This window comes from Canis lupus, chromosome 1, assembly GCF_011100685.1.
Source record: "Canis lupus familiaris isolate Mischka breed German Shepherd chromosome 1, alternate assembly UU_Cfam_GSD_1.0, whole genome shotgun sequence".
Classification (NCBI taxonomy): Eukaryota; Metazoa; Chordata; class Mammalia; order Carnivora; family Canidae; genus Canis; species Canis lupus.
Genome location: NC_049222.1, coordinates 115,468,400 through 115,493,818, shown reverse-complemented (window position 1 = coordinate 115,493,818; position 25,419 = coordinate 115,468,400). Strand labels below are relative to the sequence as shown.

The following is a 25,419-nucleotide window of genomic DNA, read 5'->3' as shown; positions in this document are numbered from 1 at the left end:
CGGTGGTGGAAGCGTGGGCGGCCATTTTGAAACCGGGCAAGAGGGGCGGGGACCGGAGCGGCCGAGTGACGGTTGACCGGTTTCAGATAAGCGACTGGTACCGCGGGACGGGGGAGAAGGGGGAGGTGCCTGGGGTCACCCCAGGGAGGGATGCGGGGGGCGGGGGGGCAGAGAGAAGGGGAGGGAGGGGAGGAGGAGAAAAGGGGAGAGGCCAGAGAAAGGGGGGAGGAGTCGAGGGACCCAGCAGAGGCGGGGAGGGGCGGAGAAAGGGCGGGGCGACGGCCGGGGAGGCGAAGACGCGAGATGAGCAGGGGCGGGGCTCCAGGGGGCGGGGCGTAGAGCCGCTAGCTGTCCGTCCCGGGCATGGAGAGGGGTCGCGCGAAAAGGGAGAAGGGGGTCAGAAAGTGCCGCGGTTCGGGGGAGGTGAGGACCGAGCAGGCGCTGACCGACAAGGTAGCGCCCGCGTGGAACGAGGAAAAGGTGCAGGGCGGGGAGAAGGCGCGGAGCGAGGGGAAGGCCAGTGGCGAGGAGAGGTCCCGAGGCAATGAGGGGGCCTCTGAGAAGGGACGTGGTTCTACGAAGGGGCGGGGTGAGGGGCAGGTTCGAGAAGAACAGCTCTCCAAGGACCCGGCGAAAGGACGGGTCTTTAAGGGTCGGATCGAAGAACAAGGACGGGTCCAGGAACAGGGGCGGGGCAAGGAGGGGAAGCCGAGGGCAGAGCCAGCTCCCGCAGAGAAACAGGGGCGGGGACAGGGAAGGGGGCACGGCATGGAGAGGGTCCCGGTCCAGGACCCAGAAAAGGGAAAGGCTAGATACAGGACCCGGTACCAGGGCAGCGCCCGGGCCAGGAGAAAGGGGAGATGCGAAGAGAAGTGGGAGGGCGGGGCAAAGGGTGGAGGCGGAACCAGGTGCACGTGCAAATGCAAGTGCACGACCAGAGAAAGTAGCAGGATTGGGGAAAATAGATGGGGCATGGCCAAAGCAAGAAACAGAAACCGAAGCTGGGCGAAGAGTAGGAGCCGGATGCAGAGCAGAGGCGGAGCAAAGAACAGGTGTAGGGCAAGGTTAAGGGGTGAGGCGAGGAGGCGGGGCGAAACTAGGCGCAGGGCCATGTCCAGGAGCAGCAGTAGAGGAGGGACCTGGAATATTAGTAGAAGTGGGGTCCCGAATAGGAGCAGATGCAGCATCTTGGTCAAGGGCGAAATCTGGAGCAGGAGCGGAGCCAGGAGCAAGAGCAGGGGCGGGTCCAGGAGCAAGTGCAGGGGCGGGTCCAGGAGCAAGAGCGGGGGCGGGGCCAGGAGCAAGAGCGGGGGCGGGGCCAGGAGCAAGTGCAGGGGCGGGGCCAGGAGCAAGAGCAGGGGCGGGGCCAGGAGCAAGAGCGGGGGCGGGGCCAGGAGCAAGTGCAGGGGCGGGTCCAGGAGCAAGAGCAGGGGCGGGTCCAGGAGCAAGAGTAGGGGCGGGTCCAGGAGCAAGAGCAGGGCGGGGTCCAGGAGCAAGTGCAGGGGCGGGGCCAGGAACAAGTGCAGGGGCGGGTCCAGGAGCAAGTGCAGGGGCGGGGCCAGGAGCCAGGGCTGGGCGAAGGGCAGGAACTTGGTAGGATCTCGGAAGGCTGCTCTCCCGCGCAGTCTGGCTCGCGGGTGTTGACCCCCGCGTTCTCCAGGTTCGAGCCACGTTTTGCGCTGCCCCGCGATGTGCCCTGATGGCCTTGTGTGGCCGAAACTCCCGAGTCCTGCCGGCGCTGTGGGCACTACTGGCGGTGCTATTGGTACCGTGGAGGCTGTGGGCGATCGAGGATATCGAGGAGTGCACCTGGCAGGTTGTCCTGAACAAGTTTGAGACGGTAGGCAAGAACGGCATGAGCGACCGCTTCTTCAGTCAAGAGCCCCTGGAGACAGTGGACAATGTGTTCAGACCGCTGGTGGATGCACCCACCGACCAGGATGAGGTGAGGGTACTGGTGTCAGGTGACCGGGACAGGTCATAGAGCTGCACCCCACTCGGCTCTGGACATTTGCCCAACCTCTTCTTGCAGAAATACCTGAGCTTCCCATACTACCTGAAAATCAACTACTCCTGCAATGGAGAGGTGAGTGAGTGCAGCGGGGGTGGACTCATTCTGCATGGCCCTCAGTTTCCCCAGTCTCTAACATTTTAAAAAAAGATTGATTTATCTATTTGAGAGAGAGAGAATGAGCAGGGGGAGGGGCAGAAGGGAAGAAGCAGACTCCCCGCTGAGCAGGGGACCTGAGGCAGGCTCCATCCCAGGACCCCAGGATCATGTCCAGAGCCCAAGGCAGCCACCTAACCGACTGAGCCACCCAGGTGCCCCAATCTCTAACATTTTAATAGTGGTGGTACTACCAGACCCTGGGGGCCCTACAGATTCAAGAAGATTCCCAGTATCCCACCAGGCACATAGTAGGTGCTCAAGTAAGACGGACTTTTTGGGTTTTTTTGCCATTAAAAAAATTGAGATGGGGTGCCTGGGCGGCAGAGAAGGTTGAATGTCTGACTCGGTTTTTGGCTTATGACATGATCTTGGGGTCGTGAGATCTAGTCCCACCTGTGCTCCACTCCCAGTCCACAGTCGTCTTGGGGCTCTCTTCCTCACCCTCTACCCCTCTCACCTTCCACTCTCCCCCTCTTTCTCTCTAAAACAAACAAATAATCTCTTTTTTTAAATGAGCTGTAACTCATATCATAAAATTCACTATTTAAAGTGTACAATTTAATAGTTTTTAGTAAATTAATGAAGTTGTGCAACAATTACCATTCTCTAATTATACAACACATTGATCATCCTAAAAAGAAACCCAGTACCCCCTTCCTTCAGCCTCTAGAGACCACTAACTTACTTTCTGTTCCTATGAATTTACTTATTCTGGACAGTTCATATAAATGGAGTTGTCCAATAGGTAGCCTTTTGTGTCAGGCTTCTTTCACGTGGTATGTTTTCAAGGCTTGCCTATGCTGTACATGTATCAGTGTTTCTCTTTTATGGATGAATAATATTTACGTGTAAGGAGGTGCTACATTTTGTTTATTCATTAATTGATGGACGTTTGAGTTATTACCACTTTTTGGCTATTATGAACAATGCTGTTATAAACATATGTGTACAAGTTTTTGTGTGGACATGTATTTTCAGCTCTCTTAGGTCAATACTTACAAATGGAATTGCTGGCTCAAACATTAACTGTTTCACCTCCGAGGAACTGCCTGATTATTTTCCAAAGCAGCTGCACCATTTTCTATTCCCATTAGCAATGTGTGAAGGTTCCAGTTTCTCTACATCTTCACCAACACTTGTTCGTCTTTCAGTTACAGCCAAAAGATGTGGGTGTAAGGTGGTATCTATTGTGGTTTTGAGTTACATTTCCCTCAAGACTCCTGACATTAAACATGTTTTCGTATGCTCACTGGTCACTTATCTTCTTTGGAAAAATATTTATTCAAATCCTTTGGGATTCCTGGGTGGCTCAGCAGTTTAACGCCTGCCTTCGGCCCAGGGCATGATCCTGGAGTCCTGGGATAGAGCCCCACATCGGGGTCCCTGCATGGAGCCTGCTTATCCCTCTGCCTGTGTCTCTGTCTCTGTCTCTGTCTCTCTCTCTCTCTCATGAATAATTAAATAAAATCTTTAAAAAAATCCTTTGCCAAATTGGGTTGTCTTTGTACTGTTGCATTGTAAAAATTTCTTTATATATTCTGGACACTGGTTCCTTGTCAGATGTATGATTTGTAAATATTTTGTCACATTCTATGTCGCAGGCTTGTCTTTTCACTTTTTAAAAAAGATTTTATTTATTTATTCATGAGAGACAGAGAGAGAGACAGAGACACAGGCAGAGGGAGAAGCAGACTCCATGCAGGGAGTCCAATGCGAGACTCTATCCTGGGTCTCTGGGATCATGCCCTGAGCTGAAGGCAGATGCCCAACTGTTGAGCCACTCAGGTGTCTTTTTACTTTCTTGATGGTGTCCTTAAAGCACAAAGGTTTTATGTTTATTGAGGTGTAATTCACAGACCGTAAAATAGCACTAAAGTTTTTAATCTTAATAGAGTCTAATTTATCATTTTTTTTCTTTTGTTGCTTATCCTTTTGGTATTGTTTAGGCCATGAAGATTTACTTCCATGTTTTCTTCTAAGAGTTTTTAAATTTTAGCTGTAAGTTTAGGTCTTTGATCCATTTTGAGTTAATTTTTGTGTATGGTGTGAGGTAGGGGTCCAACTTTTGCATGTGAATATCCAGGTATAGGTATCCCACTGCCATGTGTATAAATGAATTGTCTTGGCACCCTTGTCAGAAATCAATTGACCATATTGTAAAGGTTTATTTCCAGGTATAGTTCTATTCCATTGCTCTATATATGTCTGCCCATATGTCAGTATCACATAGTCTTCATTCCTGTGGGTTTGTAGTAAGTTTTTGAATCAGGAAGTTTGAGTCCTCCAACTTTGTTGTTCTTTTCCAGAGTTGTTTGGGCTCAAGTAAGCCTTTTAAGGATAGTAGGATGTTGTGGTCTAAAACTGAAGTTCTGGAAGCAACAGACCTAGGTTTGAATCTGCCACTGACTGACATTTACTTGGAAGAAGTGTACCAGAGCATGATAGTTGATACTTTGGGCTCTGGAGCTAGGCTGCCTGGGTTCAAATCCCAGCTCTGCTACATAGTAATTATGATCTCTGGCAAATTACTTAACTTTTCTGCATTAAAGTTTCCTCAGCCTTAACGAGGATTCAATAATCATCATACCCACTTCGCAAAACGATTAAACATGTGTGAAGCACTTAGCACAGTGACTGGTTCATAGAAAGAGCTCAAGAATGCTAGCAATAAGTGTTGAGTGTCACCCTGGGCAGAGAGTTTTGCTCCAAGAACCTTATCTCCTTATCTGCAAAAATATGATAATAGTACCTTTATCTGGACATTCAACACCTACAGTGAGTTAGATCCTTTTTGATTATTTGCTTACAACATGGGGGATTTAATGATTAACAGCATGGCTAGGTTTTTCTTACGGATTCAGACCAACAGGGAAGCTATCAGCTATCAAGTAAATACATAAAATCATTTCTGAAGAATGATTAGTGCAAAGAAGAAAATAAAATGTGATATATTAGAAAGGAAGGTGTAACGGCATGTTTGGGGGCGGTCTCAGAAGAGGGTTGAGCAGAGACCTGAGTGATAAAAGGGAACTGAGGAGATGGGGAAGGCACCCTAGGCCAAAGCTGAGGCTAGTGCGATGGTCCTGGAGTAGGACAGAAGCTACCGTGTGTGAGGAGGCATAAGTGAGGGCACAGTGGGAGGAGATGGGGCAGGGAGGTGAGGAGGGCTCAGGAACCAGGGTGAGGACTCAGTCTCTGCCCTGACTGGATGGAGCCACGAGGAGATTCTGACCCAGGTGTTCCCAGGCTCCCACCTGCTGTGTAGGGGGCAGGGTGGGGGCAGGGAGACTGTGAGGAGGCAGTCACGTGGTCTAGGCAGGAGTTGGGGGTGGACAGGACCAGGGCCACTGTCGCCCCTATGGGAGAGCCCTACCTCACTGGTGCCCACTGCCCTGTGGTTGAAAAATCCACAGGGCTCCTGGGTGGTCCAGTCAGTTAAACATCCAACTTTTGATCTCTGCTCAGGTCTTGATCTCAGGGTCATGAGTTCAAACCCTGTGTTGGGCTCCATACTAGATGTGGAGCCTACTTAAAAAAAAAAAAAAAAAAAAAGAAAGATCCAGAGGTAGGGTTGAAATTAAAATTGGTGTAGTTGGCAGGGTTGAAAGTGCCATGGCTGGGGTGATAAAGGCCTATGCAAAGGTGATCTGACTCATTATTGTTATTTTTTAAGGTTTTATTTATTGGGACACTGGGGTGGTTCAGCGGTTGAGTGTCTGCCTTCAGCCTAGGGTGTGATGCCCGAGTTCTGGGATCGAGTCCCACATCGGGCTCCCTGCACGGAGCCTGCTTCTCTCTCTGCCTGTGTCTCTGCCTCTCTCTGTGTCTCTCACCAATAAATAAATAAAATCTTTTAAAATATTTTATTTATTAATTTGAGAGGGAAAGAGCATGAGCCAGTCGGGGAAGGGAGAAGCAGACTCCCTGCTGTTGGGAACCCTGTGTGGAGCCCAAGCACATGACCCCAGGATCATGACTCAAGCTGAAGGCAGACACTCCACCCGAGTCACACAGGTGCCCCTGGTCAGACCCCTTTAATCTCCGTCCCTGGTCTCACAGCCTATCCCCCACCCACAGTGGCTTGAGTGCTGCCTTCTCTTGAGGATGCCTCTGAGCTTTTGCTTATGCTGTTCCATACAGCTGGCCCACCCTTCTCCTTCCCTCCTTTTTTTTTTTTAAAGATTTTATTTGTTCATGATAGACACAGAGAGAGAGAGAGAGAGAGAGAGAGAGAGAGAGAGAGAGAGGCAGAGACACAGGCAGAGGGAGAAGCAGGCATCATACAAAGAGCCTGACGTGGGACTCGATCCTGGGTCTCCAGGATCATGCCCTGGGCTGCAGGCGGCGCTAAACCGCTGCTCCACCGGGGCTGCCCATCCTTCCCTCCTTTCATCTCCACTGTAAGCCTGTGTGCCTGTCTCCACCCAGCCTGGGCCCTGGCATTTCTGGGAGGCTGGCAATCCCCCGCTACCCACCCCTGCCCCCCGCCAGCTGTCTTCTCTTGTACCTTCCCTGTTCCTTTCTGTGTATAACTGCCCCCTCCCACCCTTGCCCACAGGCTCCAGCTCCAAATCCTGGGACTGACAGGGGTAGCAGAGAGTCAGATTTCTGGACTCTCTGCTACCCCTTCGTGGACCTGGGAGCCATGAAGTGAGGGATGAGGCCACTAGCAGCTCTGAGTGCCACTTTCCCACTTTGGCTCACCCCGTTTCCTGGTGCCTTCCCTACATCCAAGTCCTGCCTGAAGACAAATTGCCCAAAATGGTGATTTTGGCTTCCCAGGGACCATTTATGCTTACTTTATGGTTTGTGTTAAGGTTGCCCAACAAGTAACTTCAAAATTAGCAAGGTATTAGTACGTTAAATATGATATGGGATTTTTAAAAAGTATATATTAGTGGATGGCATCTGAATTCCTCTAAGGGAGACACATGTTTTTGTAAAGGAGACTGCCTGGGATCCCTGGGTGGCGCAGCGGTTTAGTGCCTGCCTTTGGCCCAGGGTGCGATCCTGGAGACCTGGGATCGAATCCCACGTCAGGCTCCTGGTGCATGGAGCCTGCTTCTCCCTCTGCCTATGTCTCTGCCCCTCTCTCTCTCTCTCTCTCTCTCTCTCTCTCTCTCTCTCTGTGTGTGACTATCATAAGTAAATAAAAAATTAAAAAATATATATATAAAAAGAAAAGGAGACTGCCTGTGGTGTGGAAGAGGGCTCCAGCCTCACCTCCTTCTGCGACCCCTCTCACCACCTCCTCCCCCCATCCCCTGCCTGTCTCCCAGCCTGGCCTGTCCCCGCCCCAGCCCCCAGGCCAGACCACTGTTCTCTCGCAAGGTGTCCAAGAGGCTGGGCTGCCAAAGGGGGGCTCAGGGTAGGGGAACCGGCGCCTCTCTTACCTACACACCCCTTGGGGGGGTTCATCTTGCCTTCAGTCCTCCGAGGCCCAGGTCCGCAAGGGCCACCTGACGGGGCTGAAGCCCGTGGTGCTGGTGACCTTCCAGTCCCCAGTCAACTTCCATCGCTGGAAGATAGAGCAGCTGCAGATCCAGATGGAGGCAGCCCCCTTCCGCAGCAAAGGTGGGCCTGGGGCACACATGGAGGGGCCACGGCCTGGCGAGGGTGTGGGGAGCGTGCAGGGGGCCCCAGTGGGGTCTATGGCCTGGGGGAGGGACGTGGGGGGGTTGCAGGGAGATCCCAGGGGGACTGTGGCCTGGGGGGCACTACTGGGAGACCCCGGCAGCCTGAGTGCCCGCTGCCTACGGCAGAGGAGTGCATCGCAGAGGAGGTGTGTGTCATGAGCTGGTACACGCCCATGCCCATCAAGAACGGCAGCGTGGTCATGCGTGTGGATGTCAGCAGCAATGGCCTGGGGCCCTTCATTCACGATAAAAGGTGCCTTTTCCCAAGCCTGGGATGGGGGGTGGACTCCGGGAGGGCCTTCCTAATCTCCAGATCCCCAGAGAAGCCAGGAGGAGACCCAAGGGAGGGAAGCCGGTGGGGGGCATGGTCGTGAGCTATGGGCAGGAGCCCTGGAAACGGGCACCCTCACCTGTGCTTGCCCACACCTTCTGCCAGGTTTCAGGTAAACATCAACGGCTTCTTGCAGAGACAGCAGGACGACACATTGCAGTTCACTGTGGGAAATGAGGTGAGGGGCCCAGATAGGAGAGAAACAAGGTAGAAAATGAGGGTGAGGGGATCCCTGGATGGCTCAGCAGTTTAGCGCCTGCCTTTGGCCCAAGGCGTGGTCCTGGAGTCTTGGGATCGAGTCCCTCATCGGGCTCCCTATGTGGAGCCTACTTCTCTCTGCCTGTGTCTCTGCCTCTCTCTTTGTGTCTCTCATGAATAAATAAATAAAATCTTTAAAAAAGTAAAAAGAAAAAGAAAAGAAAACGTGGGTGAAAGATGGTGGGCCAGGGCCCCAGTTATTTCCCAAACAAGTGGCAGACCTTACAGAGGGCTTGCTTTGTGCCAGGCCCCAGGTGAGGTGCTCCCCTAAATATGTGGTCACGTTCAGGCTTTACAGGGACCCCGTGAGGGAAGGTACTCTCACAAACCCATTTGCGGGAGGAGAACACTGAGGCCCTAAAGGGATGGAGCCATTTGCCCACAGTCTCCCAGCATGTACATAGGGAAAGGGACTTGAAACTGCATCTACCTGACTCTTGCACATCCAGTCATTCATTCAGTGGGTGCGGTCCATTCATTCATTCAACGGGCACTGACTGAGACCACGGTGTGGAGGACATACCAGGGACACACGGACAGAGCTGACAGACAGATGGCACACTGTATACACGATGTCAAGGGGATTCCCAGAGTAGGTGAAAAGGTGGCAAGTGCTCCGCAGAGAGTGCAGAGTGAAGGGGCTCCAGCCTGGGCAGGGAAAGGATTGCATAGTCGATGGAAGGGTCAGGAAAGGCCTGAGAAGGTGGCCATTTGAGTCGTGTCCTGGAGTCAGAGAGGAGGGAAGCACGTTGGGTACTTGGGGAAGAGCATTTCATACACGGGGAACAGCCAGTGCCAAGCCTCACAGGTGGGAATGTGCCCGGTGAGTCTGGGAAGCAGTGAGGAGGCCCACATGGCTGGGAGAGAGTGAGCTGGAGGGTGGGGGGAGCGATGGCACATGGGGTCAGAGAGGTGACAGGGACAAATTATATGTAGCCTCCCAGGTCAGAGGCGAGGACTTTGGTTTTTACCCTAAATGAGATGGAGCCATGGGAGGCTGGGGGGAGTGGTAAGCAGCCCTCTGGCCACCCCCTCCATCCCCGGCCCCCCGGCAGATCTTCAATCTGATACCCCGATACTTCGTGAATGTGCCATCGAGGCCCCTGTGGCACACTGTGGACCAGGCACCTGTGCTCATCCTGGGCGGCATTTCCGATGAGAAGTTTATCCTGCTTACTGACACCAGCTTCAGGGACTTCTTTCTCGTGGAGGTGAGCAGGACCCAGCAGGCAGTGTGCTGGCACCTCTTGTAGGGTACTGCGCCCCAGCCCCTAAAATATGCTGGGTCCTGGGGCCATGGAAAGAGTCCCTAAAGACATAGCAGCTCCCTCGAGGGACAGGTAGCAGGAGGGGGAGACGCTCTGGCTTCAGATCCGGGTTCGGCCACCACCTGGCTATGTGACCCTGGGCCAAGTCATTTCACCTACCCGGGCCTCAGATTCCCCATCTGTAAAGTGTGAATAATCTTCATATTCACCTGCTAGAATCATTGTGAGTGTGGTATATAAGTTCACATCAGCTGGACACAGAATGAGTACTTGACAAAAACAAAGGCGCAATGGCACTGTGATACACCCAGCAAAATTAGCTAGAAGCCTTTCATACCATCTAACAGGGCCAGTTTACCCCAGTTGTCTAAAAATGTCTTAAAAATACATTTTTAAAGATTTTATTTATTCATGAAAGACACAGAGGCAGAGACGTAGGCAGAGGGAGAAGCAGGCTCCCTGAAGGAAGCCCAACTCAGGACTTGATCCCAGGGCCCCGGGATCACAACCTGAGCCAAAGGCAGACAACTGACCCACCCAGATGTCCCCAAAATATATTTTTTATTTGAATAGAGTCAACACACAATGTTACATTAGTATCGGGGGTACGACATCGTGATTGGAGAAGTTTATACGTAGCGCTGTGCTCCCCCAAGTGTAGCTACCGCCTGTCAGCACACATCACTGTTACGGTACCCCTCACTATGTTCTCTGTGCTGTGCCTTTTATCCCCACGACTTACTCATTCCCTAACCAGAAGCCTGTATCGCCCACTCCCCTTCACCCATTTTGTGTATCCTCCCATCTTCCCCTCTGACCACCATCAGTTTGTTCTCTGTGTTTATGGGTCTGATTCTGCTTTTTGTTTGTTTCCTCATTTGTTTTGTTTTTTTAAGAGTCCACATATCAGGAAGATCATATGGTGTTTGTCTTTTTCTGTCTGACTTATTTCACTTAGCATAACACCCTCTAGGTCCATCCATGTTGTCACAAATGGCAAGATCTCATTTTTTATGGCTGAGTCATAGTCCATTGGGTGTGCACACCACATCTTCCTTATCCATTCATCAGTTGGTGGACGCTTCCGTTGGTGGTTGCTTCCGTATCTTGGCTATTGTAAATAATGCTACAGTAAACATAGGGTTGCCTACATCTTTTCAAATTAGTGTTTTCATGTTCTTTGGGGGAAATACCCAGGAGTGAAATTACTGGATCATATGGTAATTCCACTTTTAATTTTTTGAGGACCCTCCATACTGTTTTCCATAACTGGCCACACCAGTGTGCATTCCCACCAACACAGCAAGAGGGTTCCTTTTCTTTTTTAAAATTTTATTTGTAAGCAATATCTACACCCAGTGTGGGGTTCGAACTCACAACCCTGAGATCAAGTGTCACATGCTCTACTGACTGAGCCAGTCAGGTGCCCCTGAGGGTACTTTTTTCCTCCACATTCTCCCCAACACTTGTTTCTTGTGTTGTTGATTTTAGTGACTCTGACTGGTATGATGTGATAGCTCCTAGGAGGTTTTGATTTGCATTTCCCTGATGATGAGTGATGCTGAGCATCTTTTCATGTGTCTGTTGGCCATTGTGTGTCTTCTAAACATGCCTTTTCAAGTTGGTTTGAATCAGGATTAACATTGCGTTTGGTAAAGTCCCTTAATACTCACTCTAGGGACGCCTGGGTGGCTAAGTGGTTGAGCCTCTGCCTTTGTTTGGCCCAGGGGGTGATCCTGGAGTCCCGGGATCGAGTCCCACATCCGGCTCCCTGAGTGGAGCCTGCTTCTCCCTCTGCCTGGGTCTCTGCCTCTCTCTCTGTGTATCTCTCGTGAATAAACAAAATCTTTAAAAAAATTTTTTCTTAAAAAAAATACTCACTCTCTTCACCTGTAAGTCTGCTCCTGACTCCACCTTCTTCCCTTCTTCTATCAGCTTTCTTCAGTCAAATGGAGAAACCAGGCCTTTTGTCTTCTAGAATTTTGCTGCTTGCTTCTTCATGGAATTAACTTGTTCCTCTGACCCTATGGTAATAGGCTGCTCAGGCTGCCATAGTAAAATACCACAGACAATGTGGATGAAAAAAAATTTATAGTCTTACAGTCCTGCAGGCTAGAAGTCCAAGATCTAGGTGTCAGGAGGGTTGGTTTCTGGGGAGGCCTCTCCTCGGCTTACAAGTGCCTTCTCACCGTGTGCTCACACAGCCTTTTCTCTGTGCCTACAGGTGGAGAAAGAGATCCTTTGGTGTCTCTTCCTCTTCTCATGAGGACACCAGTCCAGTAGGATTAGGGGCCCATCCTTATGACTTCAGTGGACCTTAATTATCTCCTTAAGGGCAGGGTTAGGGATTCAACATATATATTGGGAGTGGGGACACAATTTGGTGCATAGTACCCCGTAGAGTTATTGTCTATAAACTGGTACTGAACTCAAGAAGCTTGATTAAATGTAGATATTTTTAGGCAAGAATCCTTCATTAATGGTGCTTTCCCACCTTTAGTCTATGATATCACCATTAGTGATTAGTTAGTGAGATCAGATGGGGTCAGCCTGATAGCCAGTTGTGTTCAAGGTCAAATAGGGTTGTTAAAAATGTTCCTTGGGGGGTGCCGGGGTGGCTCAGTCCACTAAGCCTCTGCCTTCAGCTCAGGTCATGATCCTGGGGTCCTGGGATCGATCCCTGCTCAGTGGGGAGTCTGCTTCTCTCTCTCCCTCTGCTCCTCTTCTGCCCCCCTTCCCTGCTTGTGCTCTCTGCTGTCTCTCTCTCTCTCTCAAACAAACAAATAAAATATTTTTTAAAAATGTGCCTTGGGCCAAGCATGAGATCTTTGGGATCTGTCTGTGGCCTGGGGAATCAAGATTGCTCTGCACTGTTGAGTATGCTGTGCATTGCCAAGCTCTCAGGAGCATACAAAGTCCTAACTGGCTCTGGCTTGGGTCGTCTGCTTCCCTAGCCCGTATTGGAGAAGTGTGGCCACACGATACTACTTCACAGTGAGAAGGGAGGGTGCCCCGGGGGTGGCTGCCTGTGTCCAAGCAGTTGTCAGAGCAGGTGCCTTCCCCACAAGGTGGGATGTGGGGGCTGAAGCCAAAGTGAACCTGCTCACTGTGGACTCTGCCTCCCTGCAGTTGAACATTGACAGTTGCTGGGTCGGCTCCTTCTACTGCCCTCAGGCCAGTTTTACTGCCACCATCTATGATGCCATTGCTACGGAGAGCACTCTCTTCATTCGGCAGAACCAGCTTGTCTACTATTTTACAGGCACCTATATTACCCTCCACGAGAGCAACCACGGCAGTGGTGAGGGGTCCCTGGCATCTCGGGGGGAGGGGTAGGTCCTGCCTGTGGGAGCCCCAGGGAGGGCACCCCAGTGAACCCATCCAGCGAAGCCCTGGAATTTCCATGAGTGGGGAGGGAGGTGTCGGAAGGACTTTCCAAGGTCCTTAATCATCACCGCCCACCCTTCATGGCCTTCTCCTACCCTCTGTATGTGGGGCGGGGCTTTCCTCTGGACCTATGAACCAGCAGAGGGGAGAGGGGGGCGTTAGAGGGAAGGGAGGGAGCAGAAAGAGAAAGGCATGCGTGCACGCATGTGTGCATGCATGTGCTCGCACACATACACAGTATCAGACAGAGAAAGACCTGCTAAGAGACGTGCATAGAAAAGAGAAATTTAGGGGGTGGGAGAGTGGCATGGATAGTCAGAGAGAAAGGCAGACCAAGAGAAAGTGGGATGAGCAGTTGGAGACGAAAAGGCACAAAGGAGACTGGTCGGAGAGGAAGAAGAGACTTTTGATTCAGCCTTATGTTTTAAATGCTACCCAAACCCTCCTGAGTCTCACCCCCACATCTAAATGAGAGATGTCATTTTATAGGGTCATAGAAACACGTATTATAACCTATATTTTATTAAGGCCTGTTCCTGACAGCTTCGTTTTTATCCCTTTCTTGCTTGGGACATTTGACAATAGGAGGAACCAAATCAAAATGGACTTAAGTCAAAGAAAAGGGTGTTTATTGGCTTAGATAGGTGAAAAACCCAGGAGCATTTGGTTTCAGGTACAGTTGGATCTAGGGGCTCATTGGAGCTTAGACAGGCCCCTCCTTGGGATAGCCATGGTGATTCCCCTCTTCACCTAGCAATTGCAGACTTTTATCCTCCCAAGGGGCCCCAGGTAAGAGCATCTCTTCATTAGTAGTTGCAAGCTGGGACTGTCTCTGATTGGTCCAGCTTGGTCTTATGCTCAGTTGAACCCATTGCTCTGGCTGGGGGAATACAATCTGTACCTCATGGACAGAGTAAGAGCGAAGGAGATTTTCCTCAAAGGCAGCTGGGCCCTATGCCAGTGGCCCCTCAGACATCACACTGAATAGCCATTAAGGTCATGGATGGGGTCAGGTCCCGGGTCTGGGTTTCAGGTTCCATCCCTGGTCCCCACAGGGAGCTGGGTTCGTGTCCTGGCCAACGAGTGCATCAAGAGGCTGTGCCCTGTACATTTCCATAGCAATGGCTCAGAGTACATCATGGCCCTCACCACTGGCAAGCGGGAAGGCTATGTTCACTTTGGGACCATCACAGGTAAGGGTGGGAGGCCTTTGGCAGCCCAAGAGACCACTCCATACCCTCGCACCTCCAAGAATTCCAACTTCTGGCCCTCATCCCTCACCAGGTACCTTCAAGTGGGGTCCCAAGCTGGAGGTTGTCCTTGTGAGTGGGGATGGGTTTATGCATTTATAGGAGTAGGACTTGAGTGTGTTATATATATATTTCATGATGTGTTTGGTTTCAAAGGGCAGAAGCCCAATTAAAAAATAATTTAGGTATATTTGTATAAAGGGCTTATATAAATAAGAAGACCAGAATCTAACTTTAGGCATGGCTGGATCCAGGGGCCCACGGGTATATCAACAGGACTCTATCTCTTGGCAAGGTAGTGCATTGTGATTATAGCAGAGAGAGATCGCTTGAACACACCTAACCCAAGTCACCTGTGGCTTTGGACAGGTGACTTAACCTCTCTTTTTGGTCTCGTTTTCCTCATTTGCAAAATGGGGCTAATGACGATACTAGTACCTGCCTCACTGGGTTGATATAAAGATTAAGTCGGCATGTGTAAAGGTCCTAGAACAGTGCTAGGGGCATGGTGGGTGCTGTAAAAGGGCTTATTATCATGAGCCCTTAGATTTGGCTTCATTTTCAGGTAGAGACTCCTCTCTAGGAGTTGAAGATGGTCCCAGGACCTTGGGGCTCACATCTCCCACCAGTTTGAGTCATCCCCAAAGAATGAAAGCAGCCTCTTCCATTAGCTCTAGCATGAACCCAGGGTGTACTTTGATTGGCCCATTCTGAATCAGTGCCCAGACCTGGGCCAGTTACTGTGACCAGCGACAGGCCCACAATGGTGGGCCAGGTGTGAGTGACTGGCAGGTCAGAGATGAGACCCACCCCCTGAAGTCCCACCACTAAGGGGGCAGGAGGTACCACACCCTGGTCAATCGGAGACCTAGTGGATACCAGATGGGCTGGGAAGGGTCTGAGCATGGACCTGCTCTGCTTTGCAGATGGCCATGTGTCCTTCCAGTTGCTGCCCAAGCAGCGGTCTGTGTGCGAAGGGATAGAAGGTACCTAGCTCCCAGAGGGATCTGTGGTGGGCAGGTGGGGGGATCAAAGGTGTGGGAGAGCAGGGAAGGGTGAGAGAGGTCATGGGAAGGAACAGTAGTGTCTGGGGAGGGGTGGAGAGTCACAGGGATAGGTGTAACAGTTACAAGAGACCATGGGGAGGGTGGGTCCAGCGCTGTTCTGGACCTCCTCCTTCCTGTCCAGTTGTCAACTGCTCCATAACCTGGGCCGTATTCATTGCTGATGACTACAATCTACTGATGCTGGTGGAGATCGAAGCCCCCACCACCAGGAACTATTTCCAGGTGGTCAGCTACGACTTGGGTAATTGGGATGCTGTGGGGGCTGAGTGGGAAGGGGCAGGATTGTGAACTTTGTGCCTGTCTGCGGGGTCTGTGCTCAGCAGACAGTGGGAGGGAAATGTTGCTCACATCACTCTTGGGTAAAGGGTAGTGGTGGAGAATGGGCTTGGTGGGACGAATAAACAGGAGAAACAAATATGACTGGAACAGAGGGAAAATATGATGGGAGGGAGATTGAAGAGGTGAGCAGAAGCCAAATCTGGAAGGGTCTTGGGGCTCACAATAAGGAAGTTTTATTTATTTTATTTTATTTTATTTATTTATTTATTTATTTATTTATTTATTTATTATTTATTTATTTATTTATTTATTTATGATAGTCACACAGAGAGAGAGAGAGAGAGAGGCAGAGACACAGGCAGAGGGAGAGGGAAAAGCAGGCTCCATGCACCGGGAGCCCGACGTGGGATTCGATCCCGGGTCTCCAGGATCGCGCCCTGGGCCAAAGGCAGGCGCCAAACCGCTGCGCCACCCAGGGATCCCTATTTTATTTTATTTTATTTTATTTATTTTATTTTATTTTATTTATTTTATTTTATTTTATTATTTTGTCTGAACAGAGAATAGGGCTGCCATGGACAGTTGTATAGTCCATGCACTGTACTCACTAGCCAAGAAGTCAGAGGAGGAAGTCGTGTGCTCTAACATATTCCCATAAAGAAACTCTAAGGGCTAATAGGCCCAAATAAGAAACCACTGGAGGGTTTTTTGGAGGGTTTGGGAAGCTGGTGACTTGCCCAGTTTTAGATTTTGAAAGCTCAGAGCCTCAGAAGATTTTGCTGTGTTCTCCCCGGCTGTAGTCCGTGATAACCTGGTCATCCTCTACACCATCCCGGAATTCATCCCTGATGGTAGGTAGGGAAAGCGGAGGGGGGGTCTCAAAGGTGGATGAGGGCCAAGAGGGGCCCAGGTGACCCTTCCCTCACTTCTGTGTCCACTTTGCCTCTTCCCCAACCAGCTCGTGGCCTGGAGTTTCTGATGATCCTAGGAACAGAGTCTTATACCAGCTTCCCAATGGTACCCAAGGGCATGTTCTACAACCCGTATAAAAACCTGCTGCTCATCTGGGGCAACTTCCTCCTGCAGAGGTGTGGGGCTGGGCCTGTATATTCTGCTTCTGGTCCCATCAGGGTGGGGGCCCTTTCTGGAGTCCTCAGGTTTTCAGAGCATGCGCAAGTCCAGAAGTTATCAGAACTGTGATGGGGGGAAAGCGGGCTGGGGTGGTCAGGGCTGGGATGGGGAAGCTGACATTTCAATGAAACCCGATGTAAGGACCCAACTTACGCGAAGGGCATCATCAGCGGGAAAGGTTAGGACACTCTGCACTCCTCGGGAGCTTAGCCGGCTCCGGGGGCTGTTGGCAAAGTGCTAGGTTGGCCACATGCTCCTGTCTACAGGTGGGCTGGTCACCCAGGCTTTGCTATGTGTTCTCACAAGGCTAGCAGAGAACTGAGTAAATGGGTCATGTTAGGGGTCTTGGGATATGTTAGGCCCGGAGTTGGGGGAAGCGGATATCCTGCGGGGACCTCGCCTGGGGGTCCCTAGCTCCCATTTCTGCCCGTGCAGCTACAACTATGAAAATTTCATCTACCTGGCGGATTTCCCCAAGGAGGAGTCCATTAAGTACCTGGTCAACTCATTCCATGGGGACATGGCTATTGTCACAGAGACTGAAGAGGTAGGCTGCCCTGCTTCTCTCCCCAAACCCCAGAGGTCTCCCTTCTCCCCCTGTCAGGGTAAAAGGGTTCAGGGAAGGAAACATCCTCAGGGATCCCAGAGGAGGGCAACAGAAGCTCCATTTATAGCGGAGCACCCTGGAACTCAGAAGTTTATTTGTCCCCAGTCTTTTGGCAGAGTGAGAGTCCTGATCTGATTTCCACAGGGGTCCCTCTTTCATTCCGTCCTGTGGTTCACTTCATAAACATTGAGCACTTACTGTATACCTGACCCCATGCTACATACACTGGGGATACACTGGTGGATACACTGGTGTATACACTGGTGACTACACTGGTGACTGAGTCAGCTCTGGACCTCACCCTCACAGGGCCACAGTCCAACTGGGAAGACCAAGTCTTTCCCAGAAAGTGATAGTTCAGAGTAGTCAGGGCTGCGGGGTGGCGGGGGTGGGGGGGAAGATAGTACCTATAGAAGTTCAGAAAGGGCATGCTGTTGAACTTCCTGTTCAGTCTGGGGGTGTGTGTGTATCAGGGAGGGCTTCATAGAGGAGGCTGCATGGAGGAGGGACATCCTGAAGGCTGGAAAGGCTCTTCCAGGCTGAGTCTCAGAAGGGGATGAGGTCTTGAGTCAAATGCGTTGTGGGGTGGGCATCAGTGCAGAGATGGGAAACTGAGACCAAGGGGATGGTGAGATCCTGGTGGGTGCAAAGAGTGAGGAGAAAATAGGGTGTGCTCCTGGGAATCCTGGCCTGGAGGGGTGTATGTATTAGGGACGCTTCAGTTCAAGTAATAGCCACTCAAGCCGACTGAAACCCTGAAGATGTTTATCATGGCGAATGGGAGCTGGAAGCAGAGGCCTGCGGGCTCTGGGAAGTAGGTGTGTGAGTTCACCTGGTCCCGGCTGGGGACCACCCACCTCGAGCCTCACCCCCAAGGTACCGGGCCATCGCTCCACACAGAGGGAGACGTGGGGTCACACACACACACCCGCTGTCACACCTGCAGATCTGGTACCTCCTGGAGGGCAGCTACCGGATGTACAAGCTCTTCCCATCCAAAGGCTGGGGGATGTACATCAACCTACAGATGATGCACCAGTCCTCTCTGTACACCTCCAATGAAACCATGGTCACCCTCTTCTACGAAGACAGCAAACTATACCAGGTGCGGGGCGGGGGGCATGGGAGACACCGGGGAACCACAGGGTGGCCGGCTCACCTGGCCCTGCCTTCCCACCGCAGCTGGTGTACCTTATGAACAACCAGAAGGGCCGGCTTGTCAAGAGGCTTATGCCGGTGGAGGAGCTCCTGATGTACCACCAGCTCAGCGATCACTACCTCTTGCATCAGCGGGGGTGAGAAGATGCTGGGCCACACCAGTAGCCGGGGTTTCTGGGGCTGCGAGGACGAAAGCCCCTACTCCGAGAGGGAGATCAAGGCATCCCCAGTGACCACCTCAGGGCTGTGATGGAAGCCCATGGAGGCTCAAGGGAGGGGCCTGGTGGACACTGGGGGAGGTGGGTGCCTCCGGGAGAACTTCAGAGAGGAAGAGATGCATGAGCTGTGAGCTGAAGGGGGAAGAAGAATTAGCCAGGTGGTAAGATGGAGAAGGGGTTCCGGGAGGGGGTGAAGGGGTGGGGGTGGGCGAGCCACGGGTGCCCAGGCCTTGGGGAGGAAAGCAGATGGGTGTTCAAGACTGCCAGAAAAGTACAGCCGCAGAGCGCGCTGCTCGTGGCAGGGTGCACAGGCGAGCCTGGTGATCGCAGGGAGGAAGCCGGGCCTCATCTTGCCTCCTGGGGAGCCCTGATGTACTGAGGGAGGGACGCACGGCCTGACTTTACTGCAATAACGCTCCTTCTGGTGACCTGCAGAAGGGCCTGGGAGAGGAGGCAGGCGGGAGAGGAGAGGAGGCAGGCGGGAGAAAGCGGAGGTGGAAGAGGTTGCGGGGGGCGGGGCCTAGGGTGGGGTCCCCAGCTCTGGTCTGACGGACCCAGGGACTCCAGGGGAATTGTCCCAAGCGGAGGTGGAAGAGGTTGGGGGGGGGCGGGGCCTAGGGTGGGGTCCCCGGGTGGGGTCCCCAGCTCTGGTCTGATGCACCCAGGGACTCCAGGGGAATTGTCCAGGGGCACCAGGGGCTGAGGCTGAGGCCACAGGTCAGGGCTGGATTAGCCTGGACTAGGCAGCAGCGCAGAGGTTGGGAGGAAGGCCTGGGGGTGGGGGTGGGGGTGCGCCTGGGGCGTTAGAGTCAGAGCCCCCCCTCCCCCAGGAACCAACTGACGCTCCCGTTCACCAACTTCTGCCCCTTCACGGTGATACGCCTGCGGGACCTGCCCAACCCGCAGGTCTACACCCGCCAGGAGCGCTACCAGGCGCACCCGCCGCGCATGCTGGAGCCCTCGGGCTTCCACGACGAGAACTCGCTCGCCGTCTACCAGGGCCTCATCTACCATCTGCTTTGTCTGCACTCCAAGTACCTCAAGGTGGGCGCCCGGGGCGGGTCTGACGGGAGAGGGGACTGAGGAGGCCCAGCAGGCAAGGCCGGCGGGCCTCGACGGCACCGGTAGAGGCTGCAGCGGGCGGAGCTCGCCTGGGAGAGTCGCGGCCGAGGGGGGCTGGGGGCGCGGCGAGCAGGGCTTCGGAGACGCGGCTTGGGGAGGGGGGCTGTTGAGCGGGACGTAGGGCTTGGGGGCGGGCCAGGGTCTGTCGGCTTTGGCTTGGTTAGGGGCTGGGGCCGCCGGGCGCCTCCACACCCCCATCACCCTGCCGGCGTCCCCCAGCCTTACGCGGACCCGGTGCACGACTCCACCTGGCGCTGGTGGAAGAACAAGAAACTGAACCGGGTACGTGGAGAGGGTTGGGGGTCGGGAGAGCGGCGGCGTCCCCGCCGGGGGTCCGACGCTGCCCGGCATCCGTCCCCCAGGATTACTACTTCTATCTGGCCAGCAACTTGCAGAGCGCGAGCAACGTGTACATTGACATGACCAGCTACGAGAAGATCTACGACCTCAAGGCCAAGCACGAGCTGCCCGAGCGCATCTTCCTGGACAAGGGCACCAGCTACAGCTTCTCCGTCTTCCTGACCGTCCGGGGCCACTCGATCAACTTACAGGAGCGCGGTCTGTGGGCGAGGCCGGCCTGGGGCCGACGGGCTGGCCCAGGGGCCGGGGGGCGGGGTCTGGGGAGCGGGGGAGCGTCCCGGGCCGAGGCCCTGACCCCGCCTGCGCTTGTAGTGCTCGCCGCTGTAGACCTGGGCAGCAAAGTGGATCTGGGAGTGGTGCTGGCCGACCCGGGCTGCCTGGAGGCGGTGGTGAAGGAGGAGGTGCTCACTAATCGCAACTCGGTGCTTTTCTGGGTGAGATAAAGCGGAGAGGGGGTGCCGAGGTGGGAGGCGGAGCTACCTGGGTCGGGACCGTTAGAAGGGCCCCCCACCCCTCCCCCGGGTCCTCGGGCAGGTCCCTTGACGCTTTCATTTCTATCCCCCATCCCAGGTTACGCTCAGTGATAAAAGGTCTTGCTTTGATCAGGGCATTAGTGGACATCACCTCTTGAAGACCTCCATGTTGGTGAAGGTTCGGTCCAAGCCTGGAGGGGAGGCCCGCGGGGGGAGGGGAAAGGGGGCAGGGTGGGGGGCAGGGGTGGGGGGCGACCATCCTCACATGCTCCTTCCCGCAGGTGGTAGGCACGGTGGGCCGCTGCTTCCAGAACACACACCAGGGACCGCGCATGCAAGTATTGGACCTTGGGGTACTGGGCCCTGTGTTGGGAGGGAGGGGATTAGGTCGAATCTCAACACTGCTGATTCTGATTACTCACCCCGGAAATCCCACTAGTGCATTCATAATTTCTTCCTTTTCATTCACCCACCCACCCACCCACTCCTTTCGTCCATTCATGTTTGCGGAAAGGGCTGCCTTTATGGTTGTGTACATTGCACCCATGCTTTTATGTCCCTTCTAATATATTTCTGCAGGGGAAAGTAAAGCATCTGTGACATAGGACTTTTTGTTCCCAATTGGCACAAAGTGGGCCATGTCAAAAGAGTTCAGGGGGTTATGGAGAGAATGGCTCTGTTTCAAAGTCCAGAGACAACAGGATGTCGAGATGGACTGGCTGTGGGTGTGAGCGAAAGAGAGGTTTCCCCCGCGAGGCTTTTATCCTGAACATGGAGAGATGAGGTGCCATTAACCAAGATGGGTTGTGGATAGACTGAATCTGGGGTGTCCATTGGACCGCCCAGTGAGTGAGTGGCTGATAGGTGTAAAATCTTGGGCCCAGGCCTAGCAGGGGGAGTGCTTAATCTCTGGCCATCAGCACCTCTCCACAGTCACAGTCAAGCCCAGGCCATGGTCTGTGGATGCCCACATCCCTTTGACAATTGGATGAAGCCTTTGGACCTTACCCCTGAAAGGGGCCTGAAGTCGTTCATCCCGAAAACAAGGTCATAGGAATTCCCTGACTCCTAACCCCCATCCTGGGCTCCACTTCCCTCCTATATCCCAGGCTCCTCCCAGATCTATTATTTGACAGGCCCAATCTGAGCCCTGTGCAATCCACCTCTGAGGTGGCCTCTTCGTGGGTGTAGGTGTTAGTGATTTTGTGTGTCTTTTTTGGGAGGTAGCTGGAACCAAACTCCCAGCTCCCACTGCAGCTCTACCACTTCAGATGTGGCTTCGGATAATTAATAAATGGCTGGACTTCCCTGTGCCTGATTTTTGCCATCTCTGTAATGGAGATATGAAGAGTCTCTACCATACAAGGCTCGTTTTTTTGAGGATTAAATTTGAGTCTGAAGCACTTAGAACATCATCCAGTGCTTTGCACACATGCACAAATGCAGTTATTAGAGTATTGTTTTAATGATAATAATGATCATATGGCAATGGTGAGGGTGAGCCTGGCAGGAAGAGGTGGTGTGTGTGGGAGGAAGGGTGTCTCCCCGGCCCTGCCGTCCAGTGCAAAGTTTCTCCTCCCACTTAGGGCAACTTCATGGTGCCAGTGCTCATCGGCTGCCCCCCAGGCAAGCGCCTGGCATTTGACATCACCTACACGCTAGAGTACAACCGCCTGCAGAACAAGCACTACTTTGACTGTGTGAATGTTGACCCCGAGATGCCCTGCTTCCTCTTCCGTGACAGTGCGTGTCCAGTGCCCTCACCTCATTTGTTCACTGTCCTCTGTCCCCACCACTGGGCCCGCCTTCCCTCACTGCTCACTCAGTTCCTCACTCAACCTCTGCTCTTCCCTTTGGTCTTCTCAACTCTCCTTCCTCCCCTCTCCATCCTCCTAATTCTGAGGCTAATTTCTTCTCCTCCTGACTCCCTCCAACCCCACAGTCTTCTACCCTTTCTTCTTGATCCAAGATCTGGTGACAGGAGATTCGGGCAGTTTTCAGGGCAGGTAAAGACATAGCCAAATCAATGCCTGACGGGAGTTTGGTTGGCAGGGCAGGGAGTGGGTAGGGGGATAGAGTACGGAGTGGTAGAGGTGAGGCAGGACTCTGGATCCTGAAGCCAGTCCATGTGCACCTCTGCACCTGGCAGCTACGTGCTCAAGGTGATAGGCGGCGGGCCCACGATGGACACCATCAGGGAATACAGCGAGGAGGAGATTTACCGCTTCAACAGCCCATTGGACAAGTAATTCCTGTGGGACCCTGCCCACAATCTGCCCTCTCTCCCCTGCAGACCCCTCCTGCTTCCCAGCCACGGACCACATGCTCACCCACAAGCACCACTCACCTGGTATCTCAGGCTCCTAGGATGGCACAGATGCTTGCCCTACCCAGGCTGAGGCCCCACCCCTCCCTCTGCTCCTTACCCCCAACTGTTCATACTGTAGGCCTCTCTGCACCTGCCTCCTGCCTGCCAAGGACCACCCCCACCCCCACCCCCACCCTGCCCTGAGGTTACTCGGTCCTGTGTAGGACTCAGAGCCTCATCTGGACCACAAAGAACACAACGACCACCAAGGACCCAGCCTTCAACATCATGACCCACCAGAGTTTGGGCATCGAGTGAGTGCATGGCCTGCCTGCTGGTCCCTTTATCCCCCACCTGTCCACAGTCTGCCTGGGCTGTCATCCCTTCTCCTCAGGGAGACCTCTTGATCCTCAAGCCAGACTGACCACCTTCGTGTTCCTCAAGTGGCTGACTCTTAGTTTTTCTTCAGGCCTTAATTCAGATGTCCCTTCGTCCGAGGGGACATTCGTTCCCATGTCCTCCTGTGCTTCACCTGTTCTTACCCTCACCTCTCTATACTTGTGCCTCCCCAATCCCAACCTGCCCTCTGGGCTGTTACTGTCGTGGGGTCTGTATGCTTATATGTCCAGGTCCTGATAGCCTAAACACAGTATTTGTGAATGAGACAATGAATGAATTCATTCACTCACACATGGTAGGCATTTATTGACATTTGAGTGGAGGTCATAATGAATGAATAAAACAATGGAGGAACAAATTATTATTTTTTTTTATTTAAAATATTTTTTTAAAGATTTCATTTATTTATTCATAGACACAGAGGGAGAGAGGCAGAGACACAGGCACAGGGAGAAGCAGGCTCCATGCAGGGAGCCCAGTGTGGGACTCGATCCCGGGTCTCCAGGATCACACCCCAGGCTGCAGGCGGCGCCAAACTGCTGCGCCACTGGGGCTGCCCTGGAGGAACAAATTAGTATGTAGGGGCTCAATAACTACTTTTGGTTCAGTGAAAGGAAGATAATAACAGTATCATGAGCAAATGAAGGAGGTGAATGAATGAATGGGGCAACCAACTTGCACCTAATCAGTATTCAACTTGTATTTATTGAATAAGTGAATAAAGGAAAGCATAAATGAATGGAGATGTGACTTTGTACCTAGTAGGTACTCCAGGTATATTTGTGGGATGAAGAAATGAAGGCAGCAAGGAATGAAAGAGGAATTGGCAAATGATAGACATATACTCCATAATCTAGATGAATGCATCCTAATGGAGGAATTGACAGATGGAGATGGTAAGACAGGAGGACATGAATGAGTAAACAGCCTGTCACATGGGTAGACATGGAGTCAACCTTATTGGATGAATGAATGAAGGAGTGAATCAGGGAAGAAGGGATGATATTGCATCTAGTTGGTGCTCACCCAGTTTGTGGGCTGGAGGGGGAGATCAGAGATTGGCACATGCTAGGCATGATGTGTAGCACATTGTCTGAACTTGGGTCCCCAGGTGGCTGTGTCTGAGGAACTCCCCATGCCATGACACCATTCCCCATACCATCTTCGCCCCCGAATTCTTCTTCAAGGTGTTGGTAAGCAACAGGTGAGCCAGGCATGGCACCCAGATAGAGTTGGGGGTTCCTATGGGATGCCTGACTCCTCCCCAATACTGAACCCCACCCCAACCCCCAGAGGTGTGGACAAGAGCACATACTGTGACTACCAGCTCACCTTCCTGCTGCATATCCATGGGCTCCCACTCAGTGCCAAGCGGGCACTCTTGATCCTCATGGTGAGTGGATACGCAGGAGCTGCCCTGTTAGGGGAATGGGGCTCTCAGGCTGCCCACCCATGCCTGTTGTATGGTGTCTCCAGGTGTCATCCAGCGTGTTTATTGGCCTGGTGATCCTCTATATCGTCTTCTGCCTCCTGCTGCCTGTTGTGGTGAAGGCCTGCAACACGCTCCGCTGGAAGATAAACAACATCATCACATCGGAGTCCTACTACACCTACACTTCCCCTTCTAGAATCGTTAGTGGGACATCTGAGACCAAATCCAAGGTCAGCTCCAGCGTCAGTTCCAAAGTGGTGGAGGAGAAAGAGGAGGCCCCTGTGGAAACCTCAAAGAAGCATTCTATTACCTGAACCTCTTGCCTGCCCACCCCCAACCAGTGCTCTCCCCTTACTTCCTGCACCATCTTGGAAATGCAACTATCCTCCGTCCCAGGCATTTTTTTTTTTTTTTTGGTTTTGCTTCAATTTTCACTTCTCCTTTACGCTTAAATCCTCATTTCAGGACCAGCTATGGGCCCCTGTAAGGGCTCATGTTCAGTTAGTTTGTACCACACAGCCATATGGGTCATTAAAATCAAAATCCTTCTGTGCCAGTTGGTAAA

General features: G+C 52.6%; 1 protein-coding gene across 9 annotated transcripts; it reads left to right on the top strand.

The window, feature by feature from the left end:
• On the top strand, nucleotides 1-25,419 carry CATSPERG (cation channel sperm associated auxiliary subunit gamma). Of its 9 annotated transcripts, none has more exons than XM_038528998.1 (29): nucleotides 1-97; nucleotides 1,661-1,945; nucleotides 2,033-2,086; nucleotides 7,600-7,744; nucleotides 7,933-8,059; nucleotides 8,243-8,315; nucleotides 9,451-9,606; nucleotides 12,793-12,964; nucleotides 14,106-14,243; nucleotides 15,227-15,286; nucleotides 15,489-15,608; nucleotides 16,447-16,497; nucleotides 16,605-16,734; nucleotides 17,213-17,324; nucleotides 18,331-18,489; nucleotides 18,567-18,679; nucleotides 19,591-19,804; nucleotides 20,102-20,164; nucleotides 20,245-20,440; nucleotides 20,555-20,676; nucleotides 20,813-20,893; nucleotides 20,997-21,053; nucleotides 22,302-22,458; nucleotides 22,658-22,721; nucleotides 22,865-22,960; nucleotides 23,248-23,337; nucleotides 24,534-24,626; nucleotides 24,716-24,815; nucleotides 24,899-25,419. In XM_038528998.1, exons 2-29 carry the CDS (start codon nucleotides 1,700-1,702, stop codon nucleotides 25,166-25,168), a joined length of 3,459 nt encoding a protein of 1,152 aa, XP_038384926.1. In that variant the 5' UTR covers nucleotides 1-97; nucleotides 1,661-1,699; the 3' UTR covers nucleotides 25,169-25,419. The 9 variants fall into 9 exon arrangements, 8 of the variants coding, with proteins under 8 accessions (XP_038384926.1, XP_038384923.1, XP_038384922.1 ...); XM_038528995.1 differs by lacking the exon at nucleotides 1-97 and adding an exon at nucleotides 331-453 and having other exon boundaries at nucleotides 7,948-8,059; XM_038528994.1 differs by lacking the exon at nucleotides 1-97 and adding an exon at nucleotides 331-453.